The 27,586-nt window shown below is 45.7% G+C and overlaps 1 protein-coding gene across 1 annotated transcript in view; it reads right to left on the bottom strand.

The window, feature by feature from the left end:
• Positions 1-924: 924 nt before the first annotated feature.
• LOC147718869 (magnesium transporter NIPA2-like) overlaps positions 925-27,586 on the bottom strand; it is a 119,740-nt gene continuing 93,078 nt past the window's right edge. Inside the window, exon 7 of the mRNA XM_086964639.1 lies at positions 925-4,409. Coding sequence (XP_086820765.1) covers positions 3,766-4,409 — 644 coding nt within the window. The 3' untranslated portion in view covers positions 925-3,765. The remainder of the gene's footprint in view (positions 4,410-27,586) is intronic.

Raw genomic sequence — 27,586 nt, 5'->3', positions numbered from 1 at the left:
CCAATAACAAGAAAAAATAGTAAAAAATCAAATCATGATGTATAAGTAGATGGGAACTCTTTGCAATGATGTTTGGGCAACACGAGCTGATGAAATACCTTGAGTGTGTGGAAGCAGATGGGCATACTCTGGGTGTATGTTTGCTTATGAAATAAATAGCAAGTTAAGATTGTTCCTATTGCCCACTATTCAGACTTTTTTTGTATTAATAAAACTACCCAATTGAGCTTCTTTCATTTCTGCTTGCAAGTACTGTTTTCATGTTCGCTAATTGTTCATGTGACATGTTTTATGTGGCACTGCGGCTACCATCAATTTAAGAGCGTCTATGAGACGTGGCACCTTCAAAGATGCTTTGAAGTCTCTTTTGTGGCACAATCTGTACTTGAGTAGCAACAGTACAGAATTTTTGCTCTAACCCAGAAAAGACAAGTCTCTCACCAGATTTACTGTTGGGTTTGACAATGAGATGCAGATATAATAGTGCAATGATGTATTGGCCTCCATGCGCTGCACTAGTAACAATTGAGTACTGTGAAACAGGCCGAACGCTGCTTTGACAAAAGTTAGGGAGGTGTTTGACCAGATGTCCCACACTTTGGGCTGGATGTGAAGTCCTAGATGTAAAATGTACCTATGGGGAAAAGCCTTACTGTGGAACACAGGAGATGGAAGAAGCACGGAGTTTATTTATAGGTTTTATATAGCGCTAGCTAGAACAGAAGGTATCAAAGCGCTTTACATAAAATGGGAGAGCCTTATATTCTAGTACATGCATAAATAGAGAAAAAGAATATTCAGTTGAAAATATTCCTTTCATGGCGCTACTTACACCCCTTTGGGCACATGCAGGCAGACTTTCAAATATCAAAAATACACTGCAATTCCATTGTGATGCGGAAATAACAAGATGCGAGAGCATGGCAGAGTTCAATAATATTTATTTAATAAAAATAGAGTTTTGTTATTTGTGCAAGTACTGCAACATTAAGGATCTGTGTTTGTGAACATTCATTAGTAACACAATGACTTATTTCATCCAACTATCTTGTAAAAAAAACACGTATCCACTCTCCTTGTCCTTCCAGTGTTCTTCCCATAGAATAGTACAACACTATAAGTTCCACAATAGGCAAGCTGCTCTCATCATACTTTTAACATTACTCACCTGGCGGTGTCTACTTTAACTCAGTAGAGCAGGTTAAAGTGGTAATGACAAACATGAAACAGATTGCACCCAAACCCCTAAAAGAATATCCTGAGAACAAAGCTCAGTTGACCATGGTAGAAGCGTGAATTTCAGACCCATGGACTTGTCATTTGACTACACATTCCACTTGGTGCAGCAAAATGAGGCAGTAATGCCACCAGACGAACTACCAATAGTAAGAGGTTTGCCTTACACCCAGGTACAGTATTACAATACTATTGTAAGTTTGTTAGATCAGAGTGGGTGACCGTCTGGCAATAGCACCATGTTTCTCTTTGTGCAGAGCTGTAAAATTGGGACTGTTGCAGTTCTCTCCAAAAAATGTGCCAACTTTTAAATGCTGTAATATCTGTGCAGCAGTTGCAATCCCAATTTGTGTGCAAACAATTGTTTTACTTTATCAGAATCATGATTACTCTGGACCATGGAATGAGACCTACAGTTACTGTACCCCATGTAATGAGACCCACAGTGTTTGTGTGCAGAATAATTTGTATTCCTTGCCCAATAAAATGAATCCCATTGAGGAGCTATGCATTTGTCCTTCCCCCAAAGATGACTCCTCGCATAAGAACCACCCTCGTGTAGAAGTTTTGAGCATGCTTTTAGACCTGTATTTTTACAAGAATAACCAATGCATGCATCAAGTCACTTCATCAATTCCAGGTTTGTAATGCAGCAAGTTTTGACACATCCCTCTTTACTCAAAAACACAAGAGAGTCTTTGTTGGCTAGTATGCTACTTCTCCTTTTGCAGAGAAGTAATTCATAAGACTGCTAGACCATTGATATAAATATTTTAAAAGATTCACTCACCTAGGTGTTTGAGGTTTTGTATGTGTCAGGACAAGGAGTCGTTTGCAAGGTACAACAGGTTCCTGCAAAATGAAACCTATTTACCAATCCTAAAGCATACACTGCATGACTAGATTCGTTTTCTGCACCTTGGAATTCTAAATAACAGATCGTGTCTAGGGCTGCAGATTAGCAATAAATGTATATGGATAAACTATTTAATATTACAGACACGTCCCAAGAAAATTAAAGGTTACTAAGGCATATATGGTGTTAACATTTCTTCTGTAAAGTGCTAATCGGGCCCAGAACACATAAAATAATCAACTTCAAATTCGAAACTTCCCCACCTAAAGGAAAATAGTACGTCCTAACATAACTGATCAACTTCAAAACTGTGTTGAAAAACATTTCAGTGATTAGTAATTAATGACATGTTCTCGATTTGCGGATTATTGCAAACATAAATAAGGGAATTTGTCCCCCCCCCCCCAAATGTTGATGAAAACATTTTTACAATCTACAAAAACATCTCACTTTCCGAACTTATTGCTCTTGTACAATACAAAAGTAGATTGCAGCACCTAATTTAATCTTACTCCGAGTAAACAGAGCATCCTTTGCATTTACAATTTTTTTAGGGTGGAGGGGACGGGTACAGAGTATTTACAAAGCACAACTGTTTATGAGAACAATGGAAGCACTACATAGAGAGGTTGAAAGGAATGTAAGTAAAGCTGGCAAAATTGTTTATAATGCTTGTGGGTGTCATAATGTGGTGAGCGCTGTCGCAAGATTTACAGTGGTGGTGGCATATTGATAACGCAGGAATTGTTGGAACAAATAAATATCGTAAGCAAATTATGAACAATTATTTTTTTATGGTGATAATGAGTACCTCCCTGTGTACTTTTACACATTCTAGTAAATCAAACTCATGCTTAGCCTATTATTGATGCCACATATTTTGTTCATGTGCCAGCCAAGTTGGTATGAAAAATTGCTCAGTGCTATGACGAACATAAACATTTCTAGTGCAACATTAAAAAACTAAAATCTAGAATGTGCGGACGAGTATAATATATGAGGTTTGTTTAAAAACATTTAACAAATTATATGCTGTTCAGTAAAACCAAGATGGGACTCTCACTCAAGGAAAAAAAAAAGAAAGACTCCAAATGTGTAGTCAGTAGGACTGCCTGTATCAGTGATTCGGAAGGCACTGGTTAAACTATCTCTGTAAGGATGATACTCTGTGTTTATAATAGCACAATACCCAATCAAAATATTCTGGAACACACTCAAAAGAGCCAATGGGTCCCAATGAATTGTCTTGGAAATGATGCAAGGAGCGGGGTCTCCTCCTTGGGCTTTATTTTTGGAAACACTGAAAATTGAGTATGGATAATTAGTTTAAAGACAAGTAAACTTGGAATGGGAAAATTCTGTATGAATGAACTGTGTTTCCTTCTACCCTGTGAACAGAATGGTAACTGAGCTGCGCCAACTGGTCTGCTGACTACAGAAAGAATCTGATAAATGTATCAAGAGGCCTGCTAAACTCAACAAGAAGTTCCCTAGTGTAACTTCCACCTGGTATGACCATGTTTCTGTAAAATAAGCGAACTGGATGAAACAATTGCTTTAAGATGTGCACATTAGTACTAAAGCATGAAAAAAAGTCTTATAAATGAAACAAAAGAATATTGAAAAAATAAAATAGCAATGCAGTTTCATTAGGAAAAGTAAGTAACTAAAATCTAAACTCTGCCTGTTCCTCCTTCGTCTTCTTCATCTGACATTGGAAAATCTTTGGTGACACCCTCTGAGCCTAAAAGAGGTTTCTCTATAGGTGACCGATAATGTCCATGTTGTCCTCTGACAGATGCTTTTGGGCTGTTAGCACCTGGCATTATAAAAAGAGGCAATAAGTCAGCAGTGAAGGGAATGTCCCGGTAGGCATGGAGAAGGAAAACGCCAAATACTATAGTTAGAAAGCCACTGACTGTGCCGATGATATTGTCAATTGTCATTCGCTGCCACTCTTTGAACAGGATAGCAGAGCAGGTCATGACTGCAGTGGTGAAGAGAACATAGTAAATAGGTGTGACGACAGATGTGTTGAAGATGTCCAGCGCTTTGTTAAGGTAGTTGATTTGGACGCTGATACAGACCACAAGACAAAGTAGGAGCACCCAGCCTAGAGGCTCCTTCAGCACTGGTTCCCCAGCAAACAGCTCCTTTATTCCAATACCTAGTCCCTTTACACAAGACACTGAGAGAGAGCCAATGGCAGAGCAAATCAGAACATACACCAGGACGTTGCTGTGGCCAATGCGCGGGCCAGCCACAAAAATGAGGAGAACGCTGCTAACCAAAATGCAGACAGCAAACACGATAAAACCTAGGAGGAAAAAAAATACACGTATTTAATATTATTGTTCATGGCATGGCAATCTCTATCTCTCTTTTCATACTGCGGGTCCTTTAGAAGTGGCAAAGCGAACAACTGCAACTTTTAAGTCTGGACTGGAGGCTAACATTAGGCATAGAGTATTTTGTATTGCCACTACAAGCAGCAAACTTTAAAAGCCCAGAATGAACATGTTAAAAAAAAGTCCACAACAGAACCAATCTAACAGATGTAATCTCTCAAATAAAGCAGTCCTCCTTCTTTTTGTTGCTGTTCCGTGACAGACATCTTTGAGAGAGAAAATGTGTCTTGGTTGAAGTGTGAATATATTTTAACCAGTTCTAATTTATGGAACTGTACTTGGTTAACAATGTTACTCTTAGACCTGACATTCTTGGTGTGATATACCCCCCAAACCTTTTGCCTTCACCCCTTGTTTTTTGCTGAATTCGTTTTTGTTGGCATTAGGACTCTGCACTTTACCACTGCTAACCAGAGGTATAATGCTTGTACTCTTTCCCTAAACCATGGTACAATTGGCCTACATCAGAGTGGCACACTTAATTTACTTATAAATCCCAAGTATATGGTACTACATGTACCCAGGGTCTGTAAATTAAATGCTGCTACTGGGATGCAGCCAGTAGCAGCCGCCACTAACAAAGGGGGGTAGGTGGAGGGAGGCAGGGGTGGGGGTTGGACGAGTTAATAATAATAATTTGAAAAAACTCACCGGACGCTGCTGGCTGCCTCCCGTCGCTCCTGCTAGCCTCTTCCTGGGTCCCAGCAGCCCCTGGGACAGACTCCCATCCAATTACTGTGCTGCAGAACAGCGCTGGGATTGGCCTGGGCGGGCAGGAAAGACGCTCTGCTCAGGGCATGGAGTCTGTGGGGTTTCTCTAGCCCGGCTGCTGAATGCAGACGGGCGGGAGAAACGTAAGTGTGCATGTGTGTTTTGAGACAGGCGGCCAAACACATATGTTACGTACTTAGGGAGTGCACAAGCACTCCTCCTCCCCCTCCCATGCCCGCTCCGCCATGCACAAGCTAGCTCAGAGCCGGCATACAAAAGATAAAATGATGCTAGAGCATCGTATTATTTTGTCTTTGCTGGCTCTGCACCAGGCATTGAAGCGACGCTTCTCCGCAATTGGAAGTTGCACTCATTATGCCACCCTTCAAAGTAGCCTTTTCAAACTTGTCTCAGGCCTGCCAATGTAACCTGTACGGCGGGTTTAAACTGCTATTCCGACCTGTCAAAATAAACCTTTTGGCAGACTTAAAACTTCTTTTTTTTAATACTTATTAGTCACCCCTAAGGTAAGCCCTAAATGCTCATTGGGCAGTGTGACTGTTATTTAACAAGCATTTGCAATACAATAGGTCTTGCATTTTTAGAGAGTTAAGTTGTTGACGTTGTAAATGGTAATTTTTTATACGTATGTATTTTGGTTTTTAGTGTAGTGTATGTGTGTGTTGGAATTAAGTGAGGTTTGTATTTGTTAGTTGTGTACTTGTGTATGGTGTGTATTGTGGTGTGTATTGTATTTGTGTAGTGAAATTATGTGGGAGGTTGTTTAGTGGAAAAGGATTATGGATTATTAGACAGTGTAGATAAAGAAAGTATAAGTGGCTAAAGTAAAGTGAAAGAGGACAGAAGGAATGTGTAGGTAGACTTAGAAAGAAAGGGAATTGAATGTGATTAATCAAGAAGAATGCATCCTTGTTTTAATGTGCAGAATGGATGGAGAGATGTGGTGATTTGGAAAGATGTGTAAAGTAGGTCAGCTAGGTGTGAAAAGTACCTTGTAATGTAGTTGCTTGTGAAAGTAGTTGGGAGTGTTTGATGTAGTTTGCTAAAAGATGGTAATGTAGACAGGCAACAAAAGAAATTTGCCGAGATAGTAACATTGATTAGTTAAGAAAATATTTTGTTGAAAATTAATGAAAAGTTATGTATGCTATTATGGTATATATGTGTTCTTTGTTTAAATATTTAAAAAAAATGCCTTTATGATTGTGGAAATGCAGTCAAATTTTTCAGATAGTTTTTGTCCGGGACAATCCATTTTGCCAAAGGCATAAATTATAAGTAACCAAATTACAGTAGGGTTTGAGATGTGCGTTTGTGTTGTGTTTCTAATACTATAATAAAATAGAAAGGGAGCGCTCCAATATAGAAATGTTTTGTAGCCCACATTGACAACTTCTTGTATATTTGTGTAATTTTTATTTTGTTTGATAGCTAAAACCTAGGGCATAAACTATGCAATGTAAAAGGATTGTAGACCACTGTGCCGATAAAAAACACAAAGTAACATTTGGTGCAACAGTAAAACATTAAAAACCAGGAACGCGCTGTAACTTATTTAAAGAATGTTATATGGCGTGCACCTTACACACTGTATAATGACATCCCGGCAGTAATTAAAATATACAGCAAATGGTAGTGGATGTCTGTAGTATGTAAATAAAATAACAATTCCATTATGGTTGGGGATATTCACTTGGTAAATTCCATAAGTGTTGTACCTGTAACACTAAATAGAAATTAGGATCTGTAGATAAGGTGTGGTAGACCACGGTCTCTTTAAAAACAGAAAGTTACATTTGGGCCGACAGTGACATTAAAGAGAGTACGCACTGTAACATAATTAAACAATGTTCTATGGTGTACGTGTATCACAGTGCGATTACATGCAGGGACTTATAAAAAGTCACCACAGAAAGTTGGGGAAGTTCATAGCTACACACTCAAATGCATAACATTCGGAGAAGCATAAAAGTATGTGCAGGGGCATTAAGACTCCTAGTGCCATAAAAACGAACCAGAAATAGTAAACAAAATATATTATAGTAGGTAAAGCACAAACAGATTGTGTTACAGTGAACTTAGAGCCTGGGGCGTGTTATAAATTCCCACAAAGATACAATGAGAGAGATGCGTAGCTGTGATGCCTGCAACACTAGCTACAAAAAATAATTGTGTAAATGCATTCAGGGAAGTCTGTAGCTGTACATACAAAAGTTAAAATAAATAAAGCAACAATGCCATTAAGGCTGGAGAAATGCAGCGAGGGAAGTCCGTAGCTGTTGTGCCTGCAACAGTAGCTACAAATTACGAGGAAGCACACAAATAATGTGGGCTTGAGTCTGGGATTTGTAAGGGAAGTGTTACAGCGTGTGGTGAAAAGCAGGCAATGTTTGGGTTGTGGACGCTGGTCCCAGATTAACAAAATATGGTGACCAAAGGCCTTCCGACCAGACTGCCAAACAGATTGCTTGAGGGGATGTTTCCCACAAGAAACAAATCTCCACCAAGCATAATTTCAAATCTCGTAACAGAATCTGTCAACTTGCAATACTAAAATATTTTGTCTGCTAGATATTGCCTATGGGATTAAAGCTTGTGATGATAAGTAAGACACAATCACTCTACATGTACAATATAATAAGTCACATTTTGGAACTACCGCTGATAATGCCACTCACTCTTGGAATCCAGATGAGTCACCAAGGGGCGCACGGGGCCGGAGGGGGAAGAAAAAAAAGTTTTACTTACATGATAGCCCTGCCTTTTCTGCATATTTGCCACGAATTGTCTGAAACTCAATTCAGAAAAAACGGAAGTGGTCATCTTCGGTCACCTCTCCCCGGGCTGGTCACCTGTCTGGTGGCCACCATCTTTCGGTCCCCCGCCGAGTCCAGCTAGCAAAGTGAGAAATCTAGGCGTCATCTTCGATGCTGGCCTCAATTTTATGGCACATGCGAATAAAACTGCGGCTTCAGCTCATATGAAATTGAGAATGATTAGGAAAATACTACCTTTCCTACCGAACACGGCCGGGAAAACACTGGTCAGCTCACTAGTCCTGTCCTCCTTGGACTATTGTAATGCTCTATTCTTAAATGCCCAAGTCCGAGTGACAAATAAGATGCAGTCAATCCAAAATGCAGCCGCACGAATGCTGGCTGGGATCCCCAAGTTCGCACCAGTTACAAACATCATTAGGGATCTCCATTGGCTCCCGATACGCAGCCGTATCAAATTCAAATCGCTGTGTATTGTTTACAAGTCACTCAATAATCAAGCTCCCCACTTTCTCAAACAGAATCTTCTCCATCATGTCCCAACCCGATCCCTTCGTTCCACTATTCAGAACTTCTTGGCTGTGCCTTGCACTAGAACAGTCACCTGGGGCGACAGGCGTTTCCTGGTTGCCGCCCCTAGACTCTGGAACACCCTTCCTGCACATATCCGAGCAAGTCCCTCCCTGTTCACATTCCGCAAACAGCTAAAGACGTGGTTATTTGACCAATAGCCTTGTATATCTTCTTTACCCAGTTGCTGATCCATCCCTTAACTAGCGCCGAGACGCCCACGAGTATTCGCCGCGCTCTACAAATGTCAATAAATAAATAAATAAATATTTGGAAGCGGTGAAACAAGGCTGACATGGAGACAAAAGGGCCTTGAGTATGGGAAAATGTTGCTCTCCTGAGCAGGATGTCCTTGGGCTGTACTCCTGAGCTTCAAATGGTAGCCCATGGGCTTACTTACTCTCTTCCTGACTTTTAAAGTCTTCCTCGTCTTCCACTTGCAAATGCAGCTCACACTTTGGCCGGCCTGCTCTTTGTTTCTCTAGATAGTTTGGAGCCAAACCCAAGAAATGGAGATTGCTAGACAAAGGGGGGACATGCATACCCACCCACAGGCTGTCACTGAGGGTAACAGTGTCACCTTCAGAACCTCCCACTAGAACACTCCTAGACCTGTGTAAGATGCAGGAGGACTACCCTGCTGCCTGAAGAAGGAAGATTAAACCCAAGCTCTCCAGACGTTACTCCAAGGGTCAGTTAGCTGACCTCCTGTTTGAGCTACATGGACGCAACAAACTTCCAGAGGCATCACTGTAACTGCCTAAGCGACAGGCATCAACTAAACATGTCTGAGCCCTGCTGCTGTAGTGGGTCCTGATACCCTAAAGGTGCCGCCCATGTCCTGGACCCTTGGCTGGTGTTAGTGTGTACTCTTCCTGAAGAAAAGGTGGCGATATAGAAGTTTTGGACTCCTGACTTCGAAATAACCTCTTTGCGCTGAAAATCTACTGGCTTCCAACTCGAAGCTCTAGTAAAACCTGTTTTTTTGCGCTGACAGTGACCATTTGCCATAATCAGCAATGTGAGACCAGCACTGCGTGCTGAAAACAGCCTGTGATGATTGCAAACACGAAGCTCCAGCGACGACAAGCTCTTTGCTCTATAGCAGTGACTGTTTGCGACACCCGACCAGCTCCTCGCAGCCAACACGAACTGCACTCTTAGTGTGAACTCAAAAAGGTTACTCATCATCAGGACGAACCTGGTCCCTCTATCTGACTGTGCTCCATCGCAGTCAGCCTGAACCTTCCCCACTCCAGGGTGACTAGACAACTACGAGTGGCATTTAAAATTAACTTTATTTTTCTAAAGTGGCTTGGGATGTTTCTGGTGTTGTTTTCACTTTATTACTGTTTGAGTGTTGCATAAATGCTTTACACATATCCTCTAAAGTTAAGCTTTTATTTCTAGTTATCAGAGGGTAAAGCACAGATTTATTTATTGACTTTTGTGCATCACCCTGACAAAGACTGTGTTTATTATTCAACTAATAACCCAATGTCTAACAGTATAAGTTTTGCAAAAGGCTACATTTGAAAGCATATTGGTTTTAAAGAGAAAATGTGTAAGTCTGTCCTTTTTGTGAAGCAACAGTTTTAATTTAAAGACAACATTTATGTGGATTGATTTGAGGACATATTTTCAGATGACCATGTTATTCAGGACACGTTTTGAAATAAAATTCCCTATTTAGGCACAAGACGGCTTCAATTGTAGGTCGCGTTATTAAAGTGAGCTCACACGTGCTTGTTTGTGAGTTTATCAATGCACATCTTTCTAAACTCTACGGTGAAACATGAGTACAGAAAGATGGCGAGATTTGGAGGCCAATTGAATTAACATAACGTATATTTGTGAAGTGCAAGCTCACCCGTGGGCATCTTGGTGCTGAAAAACAGATTGAAATTGAACTTAAGGACAAAACTATTTAGAATTCAACATTGGTAGGAGGAACAAGATTCCAAAACTTGCTTAGTTTTTGGGTACTATTGTCAGGTGAGACTTTACAGATAGTTAAGCATTAATATTAAATTGGTGTTTGATGCACACGTTACACGCTGGTGAAATGGCAGTTACCAACAGAGGTACGCTTAACTGGCATTGTGGAAGGAAGTAGAAGGCTTTTGATAACTTTATTGATTTATCAGCATCATTGATAACTTTATTTCGACCACTGTGGGCCATAAAAGTACATATTAAAACACAAGATAAAACTTTAAAATCCATCTTGAAGTTAAGAACACATTTCATATATATACACATAGTTTGCATCAAAGACATCAAAAAAACGCTCCTTGCTAAAAATAGAATTAAACCATCTAAGTAGTTATCAAAGTGATTCATGGCTATCTTGAAGGCCTTAAAACTAAAATCAAGTCATTATAAAAGTTCTGCGCTTAATCCACATGCCATGCAGAAAACGGGAAACTGCAAAAACAACCAGTGGGTGGGTGTCGTATCTAAGTACTCTAAGTGCATGCTCATATTCGCGGAAACCCAGATTCCTGAAGATAGGTTTAATCCACCTATTACGAGACAGCCCATAAGCTGGACAGAAGAAAAATACATGACTTACATTTTCTACTGGGTATTCACACGCCGGACACTCTGTACTTGTATTTACCTCCCATTTGTTCGTCAATGACCTTAGTGGTAAGCTACCCATTCTTAATTGTAAATACAGCTTCCTAGCTTGGGCAGGGTAAATCATGTCTAGGAATTCCTCCTTCTTATATTTTGTTTTTATGTCGAGGAATTCACTGGTCATTCTCCCTACTGCCGTACTAGCATGCAGGGGCAACAAATTATTAGACCTAAACCTTTTTACCAGGTCAGTTCTGGAATAAGTCAGAGAAGCTGACTCAGGAGATTCCCATAGCCCAGGGACATCAAGCCGTGCACACAGATCTTTGATATGCAATAACCAGGTAATTTTCCTTGACCTCAATGCCACCCATACCTCCTGGAACTGTGCACGATACGGTGCGAGCTCTGGGACAGACCAAAATCTTCTCCAAAAAGTTAAAGGCCTCAGGCAAGCCTCCTTTTCCACGAGGAATAACCCAAGGTCAAAACTTAGTGGGACCAATGGGGTACTGACGGGTAGGGCAAACATCTCTCTCATAAATGTATGTTCAACCCTTACCAAATTTTTTGTCCGACAATGTCCCCATAATTCTGCTCCGTATAGTGCGCCTGCTCTGGCTTGTACCCTTTATATTTCAATAACAGGGGCAGCTGGCTTAAATGGAGATGTTATGTACTTTTTGGATAGCCCACCCACAGTTTGCGTTTGTTTCAGTGATGACTTCGTTATTTGTGCATCCCACCCCAGATGTTCCTCAAGAGTAATTCCTAAATAATCAAATGTCTTGACTCTCTCAAGAGGTGTGCCGTTCAGGGCAGGGTTAGGTCGTGTTTGCCTTGGGGGATTAAAAATCATAAATTTTGTTTTGGCCAGGTGGATTTCTAATCCACTTAGGGCACAAAACTCTGCAAATCCATCAAGGATGCGTTGGATGCCAGTGGCTGTTCGAGACAGCAGTAGAGTGTCGTCCGCAAACATTAGTGCGGGCACTCTTCCTGTGGCTAGTCTTGGGGCATCTGTATCTTTTATGGCTAAAAGATGTTCAACAAGCCCATTTATGTACAGACAAAAGAGAGTAGGGGCCAGCACACACCCCTGGCGTACCCCCCTTTGCACTGGAAACGTGCAGACAATTGTCCCTCTTTTCCACATCTAACCTGGGTGAAATTTCCTGTATGGAGCCTGATCAATACTCCCAGGAGGTAATGCGGCATACCAAGGTCATGGAGAACTCTCCACAGCTTGTCCCTGGGGACCAAATCAAATGCGGCCCGCAGGTCCACAAAAATGAGGTAGAGGCTGCCACCCTCCACACTCACTGTTTTCCAGAAAAGGACCTGCAGGTGGAAGATCTGGTCAATGGTGGAAATACCAGATCTGAAGCCCGCTTGCAAATTACTTAAGATCTGGTTTTCCCCTTCCCATAGCTGGATCCTATCCAGGAGTATCCTCCCAAATACCTTCTGTGGGATATCTATCAGGCTAAAGGGCCTGTAGTTTGAGGGTTGCAGGGGACAGCCTTTTTTAAAAATGGGAACAATCTCAGCCCCCCTCCATGTCTCAGGTGGGTCTGTGCCCATTAGTATTGTGTTAAACAAGACACAAAAGGTAAGGGGCCCATATTTTAGGTTCCGACCGAAACAAGTCCCCGGGGATTTTATCAAGCCCCAGGGCTTTGTTGGGTAGTAGCTTAGTAATGTCAATCTCTACTTCCAGAGTCGATATCTCCAGAACCGCCCCCAGTCGATGCTCGTGAAGGAGGCTCAGGGACTCCAGATCGGAGTCACTATTGCTTGGCTCAGCGTAGAGACCACCAAAGTGTTCTTCCCATACTGTTGGGGCTATATTAGGGCTTATAGCGTTCCTCCCACCCTTGCCCTCATCACTAACAATTGCCCAGAAAGATTTGATGTCTATGCGTTGTAATGCCTCCCTCAAATCTTCCCACTGTTCCACCTCCCAAGACTTTCTTTCCCTTTCCCTAACTTGCTTATACAGCACCCTTAGGGACTTAATACATAATTTGTCTTTTACTTTTATCGCTTTGACCAGCTCTCCTTTCTGCTTACGGTATTCAGCAGTATACCAAGGGTGAGTCTTAGCCACATTTGCCATAAGATTCTGGAGTGGGAAAAAAACCTCTAACATTATGGAGGCTAACTGTTTGTGAATATCAATGGGCCTGTTGTCCATCCCAGCTACAACCCCCTTAGACCCCACCTCTGCCATATCACTAAGCAAGGGCAAGACTTGGAGGTAGATTTGGGAACGCCGGTCAGAAGAACCCATAATAGAGGGCCATTTTACTCTCCTCCTGTTGTTATGGAGAAGAGGCTGTGGAGGGGATTTCAGCTCTGGCGTATTGTTTCTCAATCCCCAACTACCTGGCTTCAGGGACATTACCAGGGCATTATGGTCGCTATCCAACCGATGATGGATCTTAAAGTCCTGGACCTTGTCCCATGATCTAGATTCGATCAGAATGTAATCGATGATCGAAGAAGGACCCACTCTATTAAAAGCCACATTACCAGGCCTATCTGATTTTAGTCAGCCATTACAAGGTCTTACTGATAAGGACAGTATAAGGGACATAATCCAACGGTGCCCACGCATTTACTATAGGAATTGATGGTTCCGGTATATTCCAATATTGGTTTTCTTCGTCAGGGTCCTCCATACTTAAATTACTGAGGGGTTCAAACTGACAGTTGAAATCCCCCCAATAATTATACCAACCTCGGGTCCAGGGTCCTGACAAATCCCCTCAGTTGATCAATAACCAAGGACTCTGACCACTCTGTGTTGGCCTGGAATCGATGTTAATTATGGCTAGGTGCTTATTCCCTGGAAGTATTAGTAAGACTCATAAGATGTCTGGGGAATTAACTGTCACCTGCTTCGCCATAACTCCCAGGTGAGTGGCTACTCACGTACTAAGCCCTCCTGACGGTCTCCCTCTTCCCCCTTTTGTTGCAGGAACATTAAATGTTGCAAACCCGCTCCGCTGGTAACCGTCCAGGGCCCAGGTCTCCTGCATAAGACAGATATCTTGTTTGTCCATGAACAGACCCCAGTCATCTGATGTTAGTTTATTTTTCAGACCTGCAACATTCCAGGAAAGTATGTTGACACTCCTGTTTTCTTCCCTGTGTATTGGGCTTCTACTTGCACCATAGTCGGGTGATCTGAAAAGACAGTCACCCGGCTCTGTCAATCCCTTCCTTTCACCAACACAGCTGTCTCCCCTTCTCCCTATTTCTCATGTCTTAATACATCCACTTTCCATATCACCTCCTATCCCACTCAGTGAATCACTTCTGGTTTGACTTTCTGTCCCCTGTTGTGCCTTCCTCTGCCACAGTTCCTGACACAAAAAAAGGCGCGTCATCTCAGTAAAATTAGCTTTTATTGCCTGCAAATTCTTACATTCAGCTGTGTAGCAGGGGGGCTTCCTTGGTTTCATTAGTCAGACTACAGATTACAGGTTACTAAATCTGTTGTGATGGTAAAACATGTCGAGTGACATTGGGCTATTTAGTGTGCCATTTCTGTCAATATTTCCTGGAATGTGATTATATCCCTGGTTATCAACGCCCGTCCAGTTACTCCCCTCCCACTTATGCTCAAGGCAGTCCTTGCTGTATGTACCGGGTAAAAATAAGTCAGTGGCAGGGTTTTAATAGACGTTTCTGGGCTACCTGACTCCAAATTACAAATATGCCTAACTGTCCAGCTATTCCTAAAATTGATCACAATACAGTCCCCTTCTATGCTCTTCTCTCTGGCTCCCACCCAATCTATTCATCTAGCGAATAGGATTTCACTGGTTCCCCCAAATCGGCAGGGGTCTATTACGATTCAGCCAGTAAATACATTTATTTTTAAGGACTCTGTAATCCTCGACCTAACCTGGGCTCAGTGAAGGGACCCCCACAAGGACCACCACATAGGGAACTGACTCCGGGGGCAAGGCTAGGCGGGGCAACTGGGGCCTACTAAGGCCCAGCGGTCTAGCCCCCATGCCCGGATTCAGTACCTGCTCTGGTCCTTGGCCATGGCTACTACCTCCCGTCACCCCACTACCCCCGTACTCCTTGTATTAACTGGGGGGCTTGGTGGTACTATCGCTGGCTGGGTAGATTGGTGTGTATCTGCTATGGCACTTTGGGCAGATGGTACCCTCTCTATGGTTGTATCCACTGAAGTTATACTCTGAGTGCCTATCTGACTTAGGCCTGATGTTCTTGTACCATTACTGGTCATTTCCATGGGCCCCCTAACCGTCCCTCCCACTTTCGGTATACACAGTGATTCAAGGCAAGACAGTCTTTTCTCGATGGAGTCCAGTCTTTTATGGATCGGGAGGCAAGACTCTATAAATATCTGTTCCATTTTGGCCCAGAAGTCCCCTCCTCTCTCTAATGGTGACATAGCTTCATCAACTTCAATGAGTGACTTGTCCGCTCCAAAATGCTGACCATCTAACTCAACTACAGAAGGTTCAGTGTCCTTGGTAAAACGTTTTTGCCTTTTAGTGTTCTTATTTATTAGTGCAGCTCCCCCACGCTTTCTTTTGGCTGCTTGGTCCGAGACTTTACTTGACACCCCTGGGTTGATATCCAAGGCCAATCGAGTAGACTGGCCGGATCTGGTGAAACGTGAACTTTGGAGGGATGCTTCTGGGATGGACTCTGCTGGGGACCTGTTCACTGGTGGACTATGCAACATCACTACTACTTCCTTCAAACTGTTAGCCTCCTCCACCGGTACAGTATCAGGTCCTGGTTGTGCAACTGGTAATGGCAGTGGGAATATAGAATCTGGTACCGGAGATAGTGCTGTAGCTATTTGTCCCAGTGAAGACCGCTTGTCAAGAATTTGGTCCATAGATAGTCTTCTCTCAGTGAGTTCAATTTCCCTTTGTAGGACAGACGAGGCCCTATTCAGGAACTGATCTATGGTCCCTACAACATTTCCTGTGAAGGACTTCCGCCCCTTCCTCACTCTATTAGCAGCCATACCCTCGTAGGGTCAAAGCATAAAGATAAGAACGCACTGACCTTATCACGGGAACCCGTAGCAAAAGTCACAGAGGAGGGCCCCGTCCCGTCCTCGTTCGGCCTTAGACGGCCCGCCCTTTGCCCGGGCTTAGCCTGGCTAGTCCCGCGCGCGTCCCGCGAGGCGGGAGGTATCACGGCTTCTTAAGCGCCTCCGGGCGCGGCATGGGCGTGCGGAGGGCTGAGGGCTCCTGGGGAATGTAGTGCTTTGTTTCCCCCTCTCCGCGGCTGCGCCGCCTGGTGTTCAATAGCGGTGGCGGCGGGGGGAAACGACAGCAAGACAGCAGCAAGCAAGTGTCCCGGTTGGTCCGATGCAGCAAGGTCCCGACTGGCAAGACAAGGTAAATGCTGGACTGAGCAACCCGCTCAGCCGGAGGTGTCACAGCTTCTTAAGCGCCTCCGGGCGTGATATGGGCGTGGGAGTGCCGAGGGCTCCTGGGAAATGTAGTGCTTTGTTTCCCCTCTCAGCGGCTGCGCCTGGTGTTCAATGGCGGCTGCGGCAGGGGGAAACGGCAGCAAGAATGCAGCGAGCAAGTGATTGATTTATAATGTCGAAAGTTGATGAAAGCTCCTCTGGTGTGGCAAACGAAAAGTGTCAAAAAGAGGTAATGAAATGGTTAATAGGTACACAGATAGAGCAGTCAGTTATAGGCTTTTAGATCTGTTATAAGCAAAAGGAGAGCAGAAACAGTTTCTAATGAGGAATACTGGTCCCTTTATGAAGGTGACAATAAGGAGTTCAGAGTATGTAAAAAAAAATAGATTAAGAAAGGAAATTGAGGGAAAAACCTATGAATAGGAGAAGTTTGGGCTTAACAGAATTGAAAGGTCTTAACGCTATGGTGTCTGTCCTCTATGGCACAAATGACAATCAAGTCAAACCTGTGGAAATCTTTCAAAATGTTCATTATAAAGAGAGGAAATAATTATTGGGATGAGGTAGATAAATATGTTTTGAACCTATTAGAGGGTGAAAGTTGGAATGACTGTTTGGAAGGGGATATTGTTGTGAAGGAAAGTACAATGTTTGATTCTGTTCAGATGGTATGCACCCCGGAGATCTATCTTGGTGAATATCTTAGCTCCTCTGATTTGATCAAGAAGAACAGGAATGAGTGAGAGCGGATATTTGTTTTTTATAGTCACCTTGTTTAAGACCCTATAATCCAAACAAGCCCTGAGACCCCCTTCTTGTTTGTCTATAAAAAACAGAGGAGATGACACTGGGGAGGTCGAGTGTCTTATGAAACCTTTCAGTAGCATGTCATCTAAATAGTTCTTGAAATATTCTGTCTCAGAAGGGGTAAGAGCATAGATGCGACTACAAGGAAGTTCCGCTCCGGGTATCAAGTCAATGCGGCAATCATAACTACAATGAGGTGGTAGTTTAGTGGCTTCTATTTCATTGAACACATCCTGAAATTCTGCATAAATTTCGGGAACGCAAGAAGCTGCAGCTGCTGTGTGCAAGGCACAGTATAAAGGATTAATTTCTTCACTAGCTTCTTGATAGCAATGAAGTAGATAGTAATGTGATTTCAAAGTTACTGTTCTACTAGCCATATCGATCTGAGGATTATGGACCTGTAGCCATGGAACCCCCAGTATTGCCCCGAAATTGGGAGCATCAATCAAATCAAAAGTAATGTGCTCCAAATGCCCATTACTAAATACAATATTCAGGGGGGAGTTGGATATGTTATTAAACCAGATGACAATTCAGATCCATCTACTGCTCGTATAGGCTCAGGACGTTCTTTAGGAATAAAAGGTATCCCTATTCTTTTTGCTAGTTGCAAATCAAAAAAATTACCGGTAGCTCCTGAATTCAACACAATGGACATGTTATGTCTACTCTGTGTTGAACAAATCAGAGTGATATTCAAAGTAAAATGTTTTATCACTCTTGGCACCACATGTTTATATTTGGAGATCTGCTTTTTGTCCACACTTGAAGAATCGATCTCTATGTTCTTCAAGCTTGTTAGTTTTCCGGGACCAAGGTACCACTAGCCACATTTTTAGGGGTCTTGGGACGTACTGGACATTCTTTGGCGTAATGTCCCCCTTTTCCACAGTATAAACAAAGATTGTTTTTTCTTCTTTTATCTTTTTCTTCCGCAGATAAAGGCCCTCTTAATCCTCCAATCTGCACAGGCTCAGAAGTGCCCTTGGGTTCTTTTTTCTCGGCACGTATCAGGACATATCTAGATACACCTACACGAGCCTTCTCTCCTTTTCTCTCATGTAACCGGTAATCAAGCTTCACAGTTAATTCTATGAAAGAGGGACAATCCTCTGGAGGATTCACGATTTGTGATAACAAATCTTTCAACTCGTCACATAATCCCCTCTAAAATAAGGAGGTTCTTTTATCCTCGGGCCAATGTGTTTCAGCTACCAATCTGTTGAAACTGGTAATATATGACAGGAGGTCTTTCGATCCTTGTTTTAGATTCAGGAGGACATTATTGCTGGGCTGCATAGAGGTATGTTTCGCGAATAAACTCTTCATCTTTTCTTGAAACAGAGGGAAATTATATAATAATGGTTCATTGTTTTCTACTAACGGAACGGCCCATTCCGCTGCGTTTCCTGACAAGTCTGATATGATGAAGGCGACCTTGGCTGCATCATCTGGGAATGCTGCAGCCTTACATAACAAGCATTTACAATGCAATGGTCTCGGCATCATTAAAGGTAGAGCTATTGGCATTGCTCATGACATTTCTTTTAATCATAAATAAATGGCATTGTCATTTACATTGCCAATACACAGCACTCTGCACTCAACAGCACTCACTACTCTGCACTCAACAGCACTCACTACTCTGCACCTGCACTCACAACTCTGCGCACTCACAACTCTGCGCACTCACAACTCTGCGCACTCACAACTCTGTGCACTCACAACTCTGCACTCACAACTTTACCGCCTGCTTTCAAAGAGGAAGCAGTTTCCATTCTAAGGAGCTCTGACAGTCTTATAGTGTTGAAGATGTCAGCAATGTGAAGCCACTTCTTGCCATAGAATACTAGCAGATATGTTGTCTAGGTGCCATGTTACTGGTTTCTGCCCCAACAAACTGCCCTTCGCCTGGTGTATTTTCTTTACCCACTTGGCGAATTGTGCGATCTTTCTTTAATCACTTAATCTCCCACTGCCTTTCTTCCTTTATCTACAAACATTACGAGTCCTGAAGAAGAAAGCACTAGACAATATAACAGGTATATGCTAACGCTGAATAGAAGCTTAAGGCCACTAAAGGGTAAAATTGGTTCTAGACTTGATCAGAAAGAAGGGTAGGAAAACAGATTACAGAAATGCATTGAAAGCAGCGGCAGATTTAAACTTTAAAGTTCATCGAGACTGCTCAATATCTTGCCTGCTGAATATTCTCAAACCGTCTTCAAGGAGCACTGTGACCCTGTAAAGAAAAGAGCTACAGGGCAACACCCAATCAGAGAGCCCAATGGAGTCAGCTCTTCCCAGCCAAGGGGGGGACGGGAGAGACTCGCGGGGGGGGGGGGGACGGGAGAGACTCGCGGGGGGGGGACGGGAGAGCCTCGGGGGACGGGAGAGCCTCGGGGGACGAGGCGCGGGGGACGGGAGAGCCTCGGGGGACGGGAGAGCCTCGGGGGACGGGAGAGCCTCGTTACTGGTGCCATGTTACTGGTTTCTGCCCCAACAAACTGCCCTTCGCCTGGTGTATTTTCTTTACCCACTTGGCGAATTGTGCGATCTTTCTTTAATCACTTCATCTCCCACTGCCTTTCTTCCTTTATCTACAAATATTACGAGTCCTGAAGAAGAAAGCACTAGACAATATAACAGGTATATGCTAACGCTGAATAGAAGCTTAAGTCCACTAAAGGGTAAAATTGGTTCTAGACTTGATCAGAAAGAAGGGTAGGAAAACAGATTACAGAAATGCATTGAAAGCAGCGGCAGATTTAAACTTTAAAGTTCATCGAGACTGCTCAATATCTTGCCTGCTGAATATTCTCAAACCGTCTTCAAGGAGCACTGTGACCCTGTAAAGAAAAGAGCTACAGGGCAACACCCAATCAGAGAGCCCAATGGAGTCAGCTCTTCCCAGCCAAGGGGGGGACGGGAGAGACTCGCGGGGGGGGGGGGGGGGAGAGACTCGCGGGGGGGGGGACGGGAGAGACTCGGGGGGGGGGGGGGACGGGAGAGACTCGCGGGGGGGGACAGGAGAGCCTCGGGGGACGAGGCGCGGGGGACGGGAGAGCCTCGGGGGACGGGAGAGCCTCGGGGGACGGGAGAGCCTCGGGGGACGGGAGAGCCTCGGGGGACGGGAGAGCCTCGGGGGACGGGAGAGCCTCGAGAGAGCCTCGGGGGACGGGAGAGCCTCGGGAGAGCCTCGGGGGACGGGAGAGCCTCGGGAGAGCCTCGGGGGACGGGAGAGCCTCGGGAGAGCCTCGGGGGACGGGAGAGCCTCGGGGGACGGGAGAGCCTCGGGCGGGGGGGGAAGAAAAATAAAACGGCAAAAACAAAACATGGAAAGAAAAATAAAACGGCATAGAAGACAAGACCGCTATAGATATTTTTTGCATAGTGCCCCAGAGATATTTCGGCGTACATTATCAGATGTGTGTGTGTATTTTTACTGAGATTTGTGAATGATTGTTTCAAGTGTGCAGATCCCTATAGATTCTAGGCGTACAGAGCTCTATAGTTGTTTCTTTGTTCAGGCGACCAGCGGATTGTAGTTACTTTGGTGTACAGAGCCCAATAGATGCGTTGGTGTAGACAGCCTTTTAGATATGTATGTACGTGTGTGTGTTTTGTACATGTTTTCCGGTGCTGCATGGTCGTGTACAGGGCCCTGCAGGTTTAGAAGCCCTATAAATATGCGTGTGTGTTTTAGACGCACAGAGCCCTGTAGATACATGGGTGCACGGATCCCTATAGACGCTCTGGTGTTCAGAGTTCAGTGGGGTCAGTACTCTTAGAGCTATTTCGTGTACGCTGACCTGGTGATTTTTTCGTGTACTGTGCTCCTTTAGAATGGTGCTTAGGTGTACAGATCTCTTTGGAAGGTCATGGGCACAGAAGGCAGAAATATTTTATAGTTCTCTGTGAGTCTGGAATTCTTAGTACTCAGACTGTGAGAATAACTATCGCCGAGGCAGCATCTATGATTCATTGGACAGTGTCTGGCATGACGCCCTACCACTGGCTGGGGAAGTCTTATCAGCTGACCGTGGGATCCGTGATAGAGATAGGGGGCAGGCAGCTGCGGAGGGAGGACGGGAGAGCCTCGGGGGACGAGAGCCTCGGGGGACGGGAGAGCCTCGTGGGACGGGAGAGCCTCGGGGGACGGGAGAGCCTCGGGAGAGCCTCGGGGGACGGGAGAGCCTCGGGAGAGCCTCGGGGGACGGGAGAGCCTCGGGAGAGCCTCGGGGGACTGGAGAGCCTCGGGAGAGCCTCGGGGGACGGGAGAGCCTCGGGGGACGGGAGAGCCTCGGGAGACGAGGCGCGGGGGACGGGAGAGCCTCGGGGGACGGGAGAGCCTCGGGGGACGGGAGCCTCGGGGGACGGGAGAGCCTCGGGAGAGCCTCGGGGGACTGGAGAGCCTCGGGAGAGCCTCGGGGGACGGGAGAGCCTCAGGGGACGGGAGAGCCTCGGGAGAGCCTCGGGAGAGCCTCGGGGGACGGGAGAGCCTCGGGAGAGCCTCGGGGGACGGGAGAGCCTCGGGAGAGCCTCGGGGGACGGGAGAGCCTCGGGGGACGGGAGAGCCTCGGGCGGGGGGGGGGGGGAAAGAGAAAAATAAAACGGCAAAAACAAAACGGCGGCCACAACGACTTTCGGATTTGGGGCGGGAACGAGGACAGCGGGAGCATGCGACCTACCTCATGTACAACAAACAGCTTAATGGCGGCCGGCGCTCCTGAAATTTTTCGGAATTGGGGGCGTGGTTTTGATGTTCTGAGTGACGGACAACGTCACTGTCTAAAGAACATCAAAAATGACGCCCCCAAATCCGAAAAGGACGGGGCTACATTGGAGTGACTGATCTCTCCTCCAATGGCTGGCCTCCGTTTAGGAAGCCAGCCAATGAAGGAGAGATGGGGCACGGAGGCGGGACCTTCGGCGCTACTCAGACTCATTAAATCTCCGGCCTAAGACTGCGCAAGCGCAGCCTTTTAGGCCTTCGACCTAAAAACTGCAGCTGACATTGATTTATAAAAATGCTGAATTTGGCGCTATCTCCTGAAAATCGTTCTGGCATTGCCAATGGAACAGGACTGGTGGTATGAACAGTAACCTGTACTGGAGGCATATCACCTTCTCCTCTAGTCCCGGCCCCCGTAGGGGAGGATGGCATGGAAAAACGGACTGGTTGAATATAATTTTTTCTAACCTTGGGAATAGTTCCTGTTTCTCTATATTCTAATGCCTCTGGGGATCTTAGTTGTAGAACTTCTGCTTGTAACCTCTGATTTTCAGTACGTAACCTCCCTACTTCTGCTTGGAGATCTACCAAAGCTGCAGCTGATTCCTCTACTGTAGGGGTTGGAAGTGTATTGTGAAAACCCTGTTCTAAGGGAATGCCAGCATTATCGGGATTCATCTTCGCTCAGGTGAAAAGTATTCGTGGGCTTGGCTCTCTGTCAGACTTTAAAAGGATACAAGCTGGATTCCACGGGAGCGAAGATAAATCCTCCTAACCTCCAAAAAACAGTACCAGGAATGCAATGGTAAACACACTCCTGATAGCTGTTCCTTAAAAGTATGGGGGTAAAAACCCAAGGAGTGTCCACCACTCTCCCCATACAAGGGGGAGGGGGGTAAAAATAGGGAGGATGCTGGTCTGTCTGGTCTTTCTGGTGTGGTCACGCAGTAAGAAAACAGGGCAGGTAGTAATACTACTGAACAGTATTTACACAAACAATTTGTTTACATTGACATGTGCTTATTTCATAGGTTCACTTACCCCAGTGAAGTCCATTGGCATCTTTAATGGATGTCCATGCCGAAAGATTTACCTGGGAAGTCTGATGCCAGGTTAGATAGGGCAGGACAATGAAAAGGACGCAATCTACACCATACACACAAACTACATAAATGGGGGAATGGAATTGAAGTGCGCTGGCCGGCTCTCCAGGGGTGAGGGGAAGAGTGGAGCAGCCACACACTCAAGAGGTGTGCCGCCAGCTTGGGAATTTATTACCAAGCGGAGCGAGCACACTCACATCAGGGCAAAAATAAATCAACACTATGTAGAAATGACCATACGGTCAAGCTAATGCCCACATGCGAGGAGAATGAACAGCCAGAGTTTCCAACGATCGGAGGGAGAGACCTAAACAGAGGTTTAGGAACCTCTGTGCAAGCTTTGGTCGGGGCACAAGCGCGTACGGAGATTAGAGCGTGTCTCCGCGCTAGAGGTTGACGGGACCCAAGTATGCTTTCCAACGAAGGGGAAATGTCAGAAAGCAAACTATGAACAAAATTACCCCAAAGGCACTGGGCAGGATTCCACCGGAGAACTGGACAAAGCGGGAGCAGGACGAAGCAGGAGCCGAGCAGAGACGCCAAGGAAAAGGCGCTGCTCGATAATCAGGAAGCAAGGAAAGGGGCGTGGTTCCAATCAGTAAGCCAAACAGTGGCCTGCGTTCAGACGCGTCCCTTTACGTGCATAAGGGAGCGTCTCCAAAGAACGGGCTTGTGTAAAAAATGTGTAGGGAGCATTAGGGAACGTGGGTAAAGGAAATGGGGAAACCTAGACTAAACACATATCAAGGTCTACGCGGCCCACGCTGCATAACCCTAACAATATAGGGGCCTCGTTCGACACATTTAAAGCAGTAATGGGGGCATGTTGGTGGCCCTGCAAGTAGACATGGACTCGATCAGGGCTCTCCACCCTAGACCTCGAGGCGAAGTGCCGGGAGCTGGCTGACTGTGTGCAGCCTCTGGAGGACAATTCTGCTGACCTGCATAATCAACTGAGGGCCAGGATACTTAAGTGTGAAGACCTAGAGAACCGCCCCCCGCGAGACAACATTCGGGTGAGAGGCCTGGAAGAAGGCTGCGAGGGCCCAGACTTGGAAGTATTTATGGTGGGGCTTTTCATGACTGTGTTGGGAGAGAAGTGCCCAGAGGTCCAGCTGGAGAGGGTCCATAGAGTGGGACCACAGCTAACAGACTCCAGAAGGCCTAGGTCAAAGAATTGATTCTTCAGAAAGCATGAGCCCTCGATAAAGTAACATTTCAGAATGCATATTACTCCTTGTTCTAAGATGTGGCCCAGGCCACCCCGCTCATCGCCGGCAGTTCAAGCCGATCACAGAAGTCCTGAGAGCTCGCAAAATAAAATACAGATGGAATTATCCCTTTGGCCTGGCCTTTTCAATGGATAATAAGAACCTTCACTGCACGGAGTTAGAGGAAGCAGCCAAAATCCTGGGCATCAAAGTCTCCTCGCCGAAGCAGACGACGGTGGCAGGGGATGCAAGAACAGACTCGCAGATGGAGAGACGCAGTGCGGGACCATGGCTGTAACAGAAAAGAGGCAGCAAGAAAACGTTGGGCTGATCAATAAGGAGACTCTTCTGTTTGGAAACGTTATGAACAGCTCAAGCAGGCTAGCAGGGAACAGTGACAATAAGAGTTAAAAGGAGTCTGGCCCCATTCATAGAAGACACTGATAAGATCAGGATTAATGAAAGTTCCCTGGGAGGGGGGTGGGGGGGGTGAGCGAAATGGGGGTGAAGCTATGATTAGTAGATAGGCAACGAACAATGGCTCATTCTAAAATCATGATAAGAAGCTGTTAATAGGGCCTTGGGAGCAGAATTGGAACCGCCGCAGGAGATGCTCAAGTTGAGATTCTCTTAAGTTGAGATAGAGAGCCTCGGAGCTCGAAGTTCTGGTTCATATTAGTTTCTGTTGAGTATGCTTCTGTATCACGGTGCTCATGCAATCTGATTATGAGGTTGTGGTCATGGTGGGGGGCGGGTTGGGAGTGGGTGGAATCGGAAGACCTCACGGGCGAATACAGGGAGGCATGCAGGAAGGTTCCAGACTGATTAATGGTGGTTAACTGCTTGTCTTGGAATTTGAGGGGCCTTAACTCCCCCAATAAGAGACACAGCATGTGAATATTTGTGTTGCATAATGTTAAAATAGCAGTCCTGCAGGAAACCCTTCTTCCAAAAAAGGATGAGCAGCGGCTGAAGCATAGGGCCTTCCCGCAAGTCTTTTGCTCTTCAGCATACACAAAGCACAATGGGGTGGCTATACTTTTCTATTCCTCCATCCCATTTCTCCTCTAGGCTTCCTAATCAGATAAAGCAGGGAGATTCCTGATGGTCAGGGGTGTAGGAGAGTAGGGTCTGCTATCCTATGGTCACCCCAAATTTTTGCTTTTTGCTTCACTGGTTTATGACTTAATGTGGCTGTGGGCCTGCTAATCAGACCCACAGCCTGCTGTGCTCTCTCTAAATTACTGCCAATGCACTCTAGGTGCATTACGAATTGGAACTGGTTCACCTTGTTGGCCCCTGTAACAGTGTACCCTAGGTACCCAGGGCATAGGTGCATCCAAGGCCTACCAGGGGCTGCAGCATGTATTGTGCCACCCCTGGCCTGGCCTCCATATTTGACACAGCTGGCTGATCACTCAGCTGGGGTAAGTTGGTGTAATCACCTCTTGCTTAGATATAGTATCCCTATATCTAACCCTAAACTGGACACATATGTTCCCATCAGCCACTCCTATGGAAGGCCTCATCAATCCTGGAGGCAGAGTGCTTGGAAATATGTGAGATGGTGCTCTAGCATGAGCTGAGCCTGTCTGCAGCTGTCGGGAACCACTCCCTAAGCTGTTCCGGGATATTGCCATACCATATACTCTTAAGTGCATTATTATCCTCGCGGTTATATGCTATCTTTGGTTTGGCTTTATCAAAACATGTCGAGTAAGGTGTCATACGAATTGGAATACTATCCCCTCGACAGTTCTGTCGACGGGGATAGCATTCCACCCTTCTAGAGGGACACGACATGTGTGTAGCCTTAACCCCGGTTAAAGTTAACCAGAGCCTCAGCATCACAAAATGGATGCTACCACCACAGACACGAGTCTGACCTCCTGCTGCTGGGAGTCCTTCCAGCGAGGGAGGCTTGGACAAAGGGTTTCCTGCCTTGGGAGGTGCGAGCACCTCCCCAGACAGGGTTTTGTGTATTGGGTAGGACAGGGCTGAATAGATTGAGACATGCTCGGGGCACACAAGGTGTCCCCGTGCATAAGCCAGTCCAAACCGGTCCTGGGACTTTCCAGACCCAGGCCTGGCGAGGAGCTGGACAAAGGAAAGGGGGTGTAACCGCCCCCCTTCCGGGTTCCTCCCAGAGGAGGGACCTAGTAGGTGATCCACCCCTCAGATTGGGAATAAGAGTGGGAGCAGTGCCATTGCACAGCAGATCATCCTGAAATCAACTTTAAACAAAGAAGAAGAAGACTGGACTTCGACATTCTGCTGCACAGAAGACTGAAGAGAATCTCCCTTGTGGCCTAGGAGTGGCCACCCTGTGAAAGCAGGTACCAACCAGCGAATCGACGTCTGCTTTGCCGCCACCTCCCGCCGGAGCCCGAGCCCAGAGCCTGACAAGACCCAGACTCCCAGACTTCTCAGAGCCCGATCCACAGTCCCTGCAAAGAAGGGACCCGTGGAGGCACCGAGAGACGTGGGACCGGACATCTTGTTAGACACCCGAAGAGCTTACAGCGCAGCACCAGAGGCATCCTCGACGTTGTGCGTTGGGGCCTGAGAACCCCCACCACCGAGCAGCCCTTGCACCGAAGATCAGCATCTCCACGATCTGCGTGGGGCCCTTTTGCATTGTGCCACTCGACGCGCCATCCCGGCCACTAGCCACGTGGTCAGCGGCCATCTTGGCGACGAAACCGACGAACTACACTGCGGGTCTGGTTGCTCCAGACTTGCCCTAGCTCCTGCAGAAAGGAGCCCCCGCTCTGACCTTGCTGGTCCGAGTGATAAGCATTTTTCGATTCCTGCGTGGCTTGCATTAGCCAAGGCCTGTTTGCTACAATCAAGTTGCCGACCCCGCCAACAGCGAGAAGCCTGCGTGGGATAGCTCGTGACCGACTCCTGGACGTCCTCGACCCCCGGTGTCCACGTGGCTGCAGAGAGAAGCTACACCTCATCGCCTGTTTGCACCCGACATCGCCTGGTTCCAATCTGGTTCCACGGTAGTCACTGGCTAGTGACTTTGAACATTGTCCCCTCTGCTTTCAGGTCTTCACATCTTCAGATCCACCCTTGGATCCACCGGAACTCTTCACATCGAGCCGCCTGCAGCATCTTCA

Source organism: Lissotriton vulgaris, chromosome 4_1, assembly GCF_964263255.1.
Source record: "Lissotriton vulgaris chromosome 4_1, aLisVul1.2, whole genome shotgun sequence".
Taxonomy (NCBI): Eukaryota; Metazoa; Chordata; class Amphibia; order Caudata; family Salamandridae; genus Lissotriton; species Lissotriton vulgaris.
This window is presented reverse-complemented; position numbering and strand designations above follow the sequence as displayed.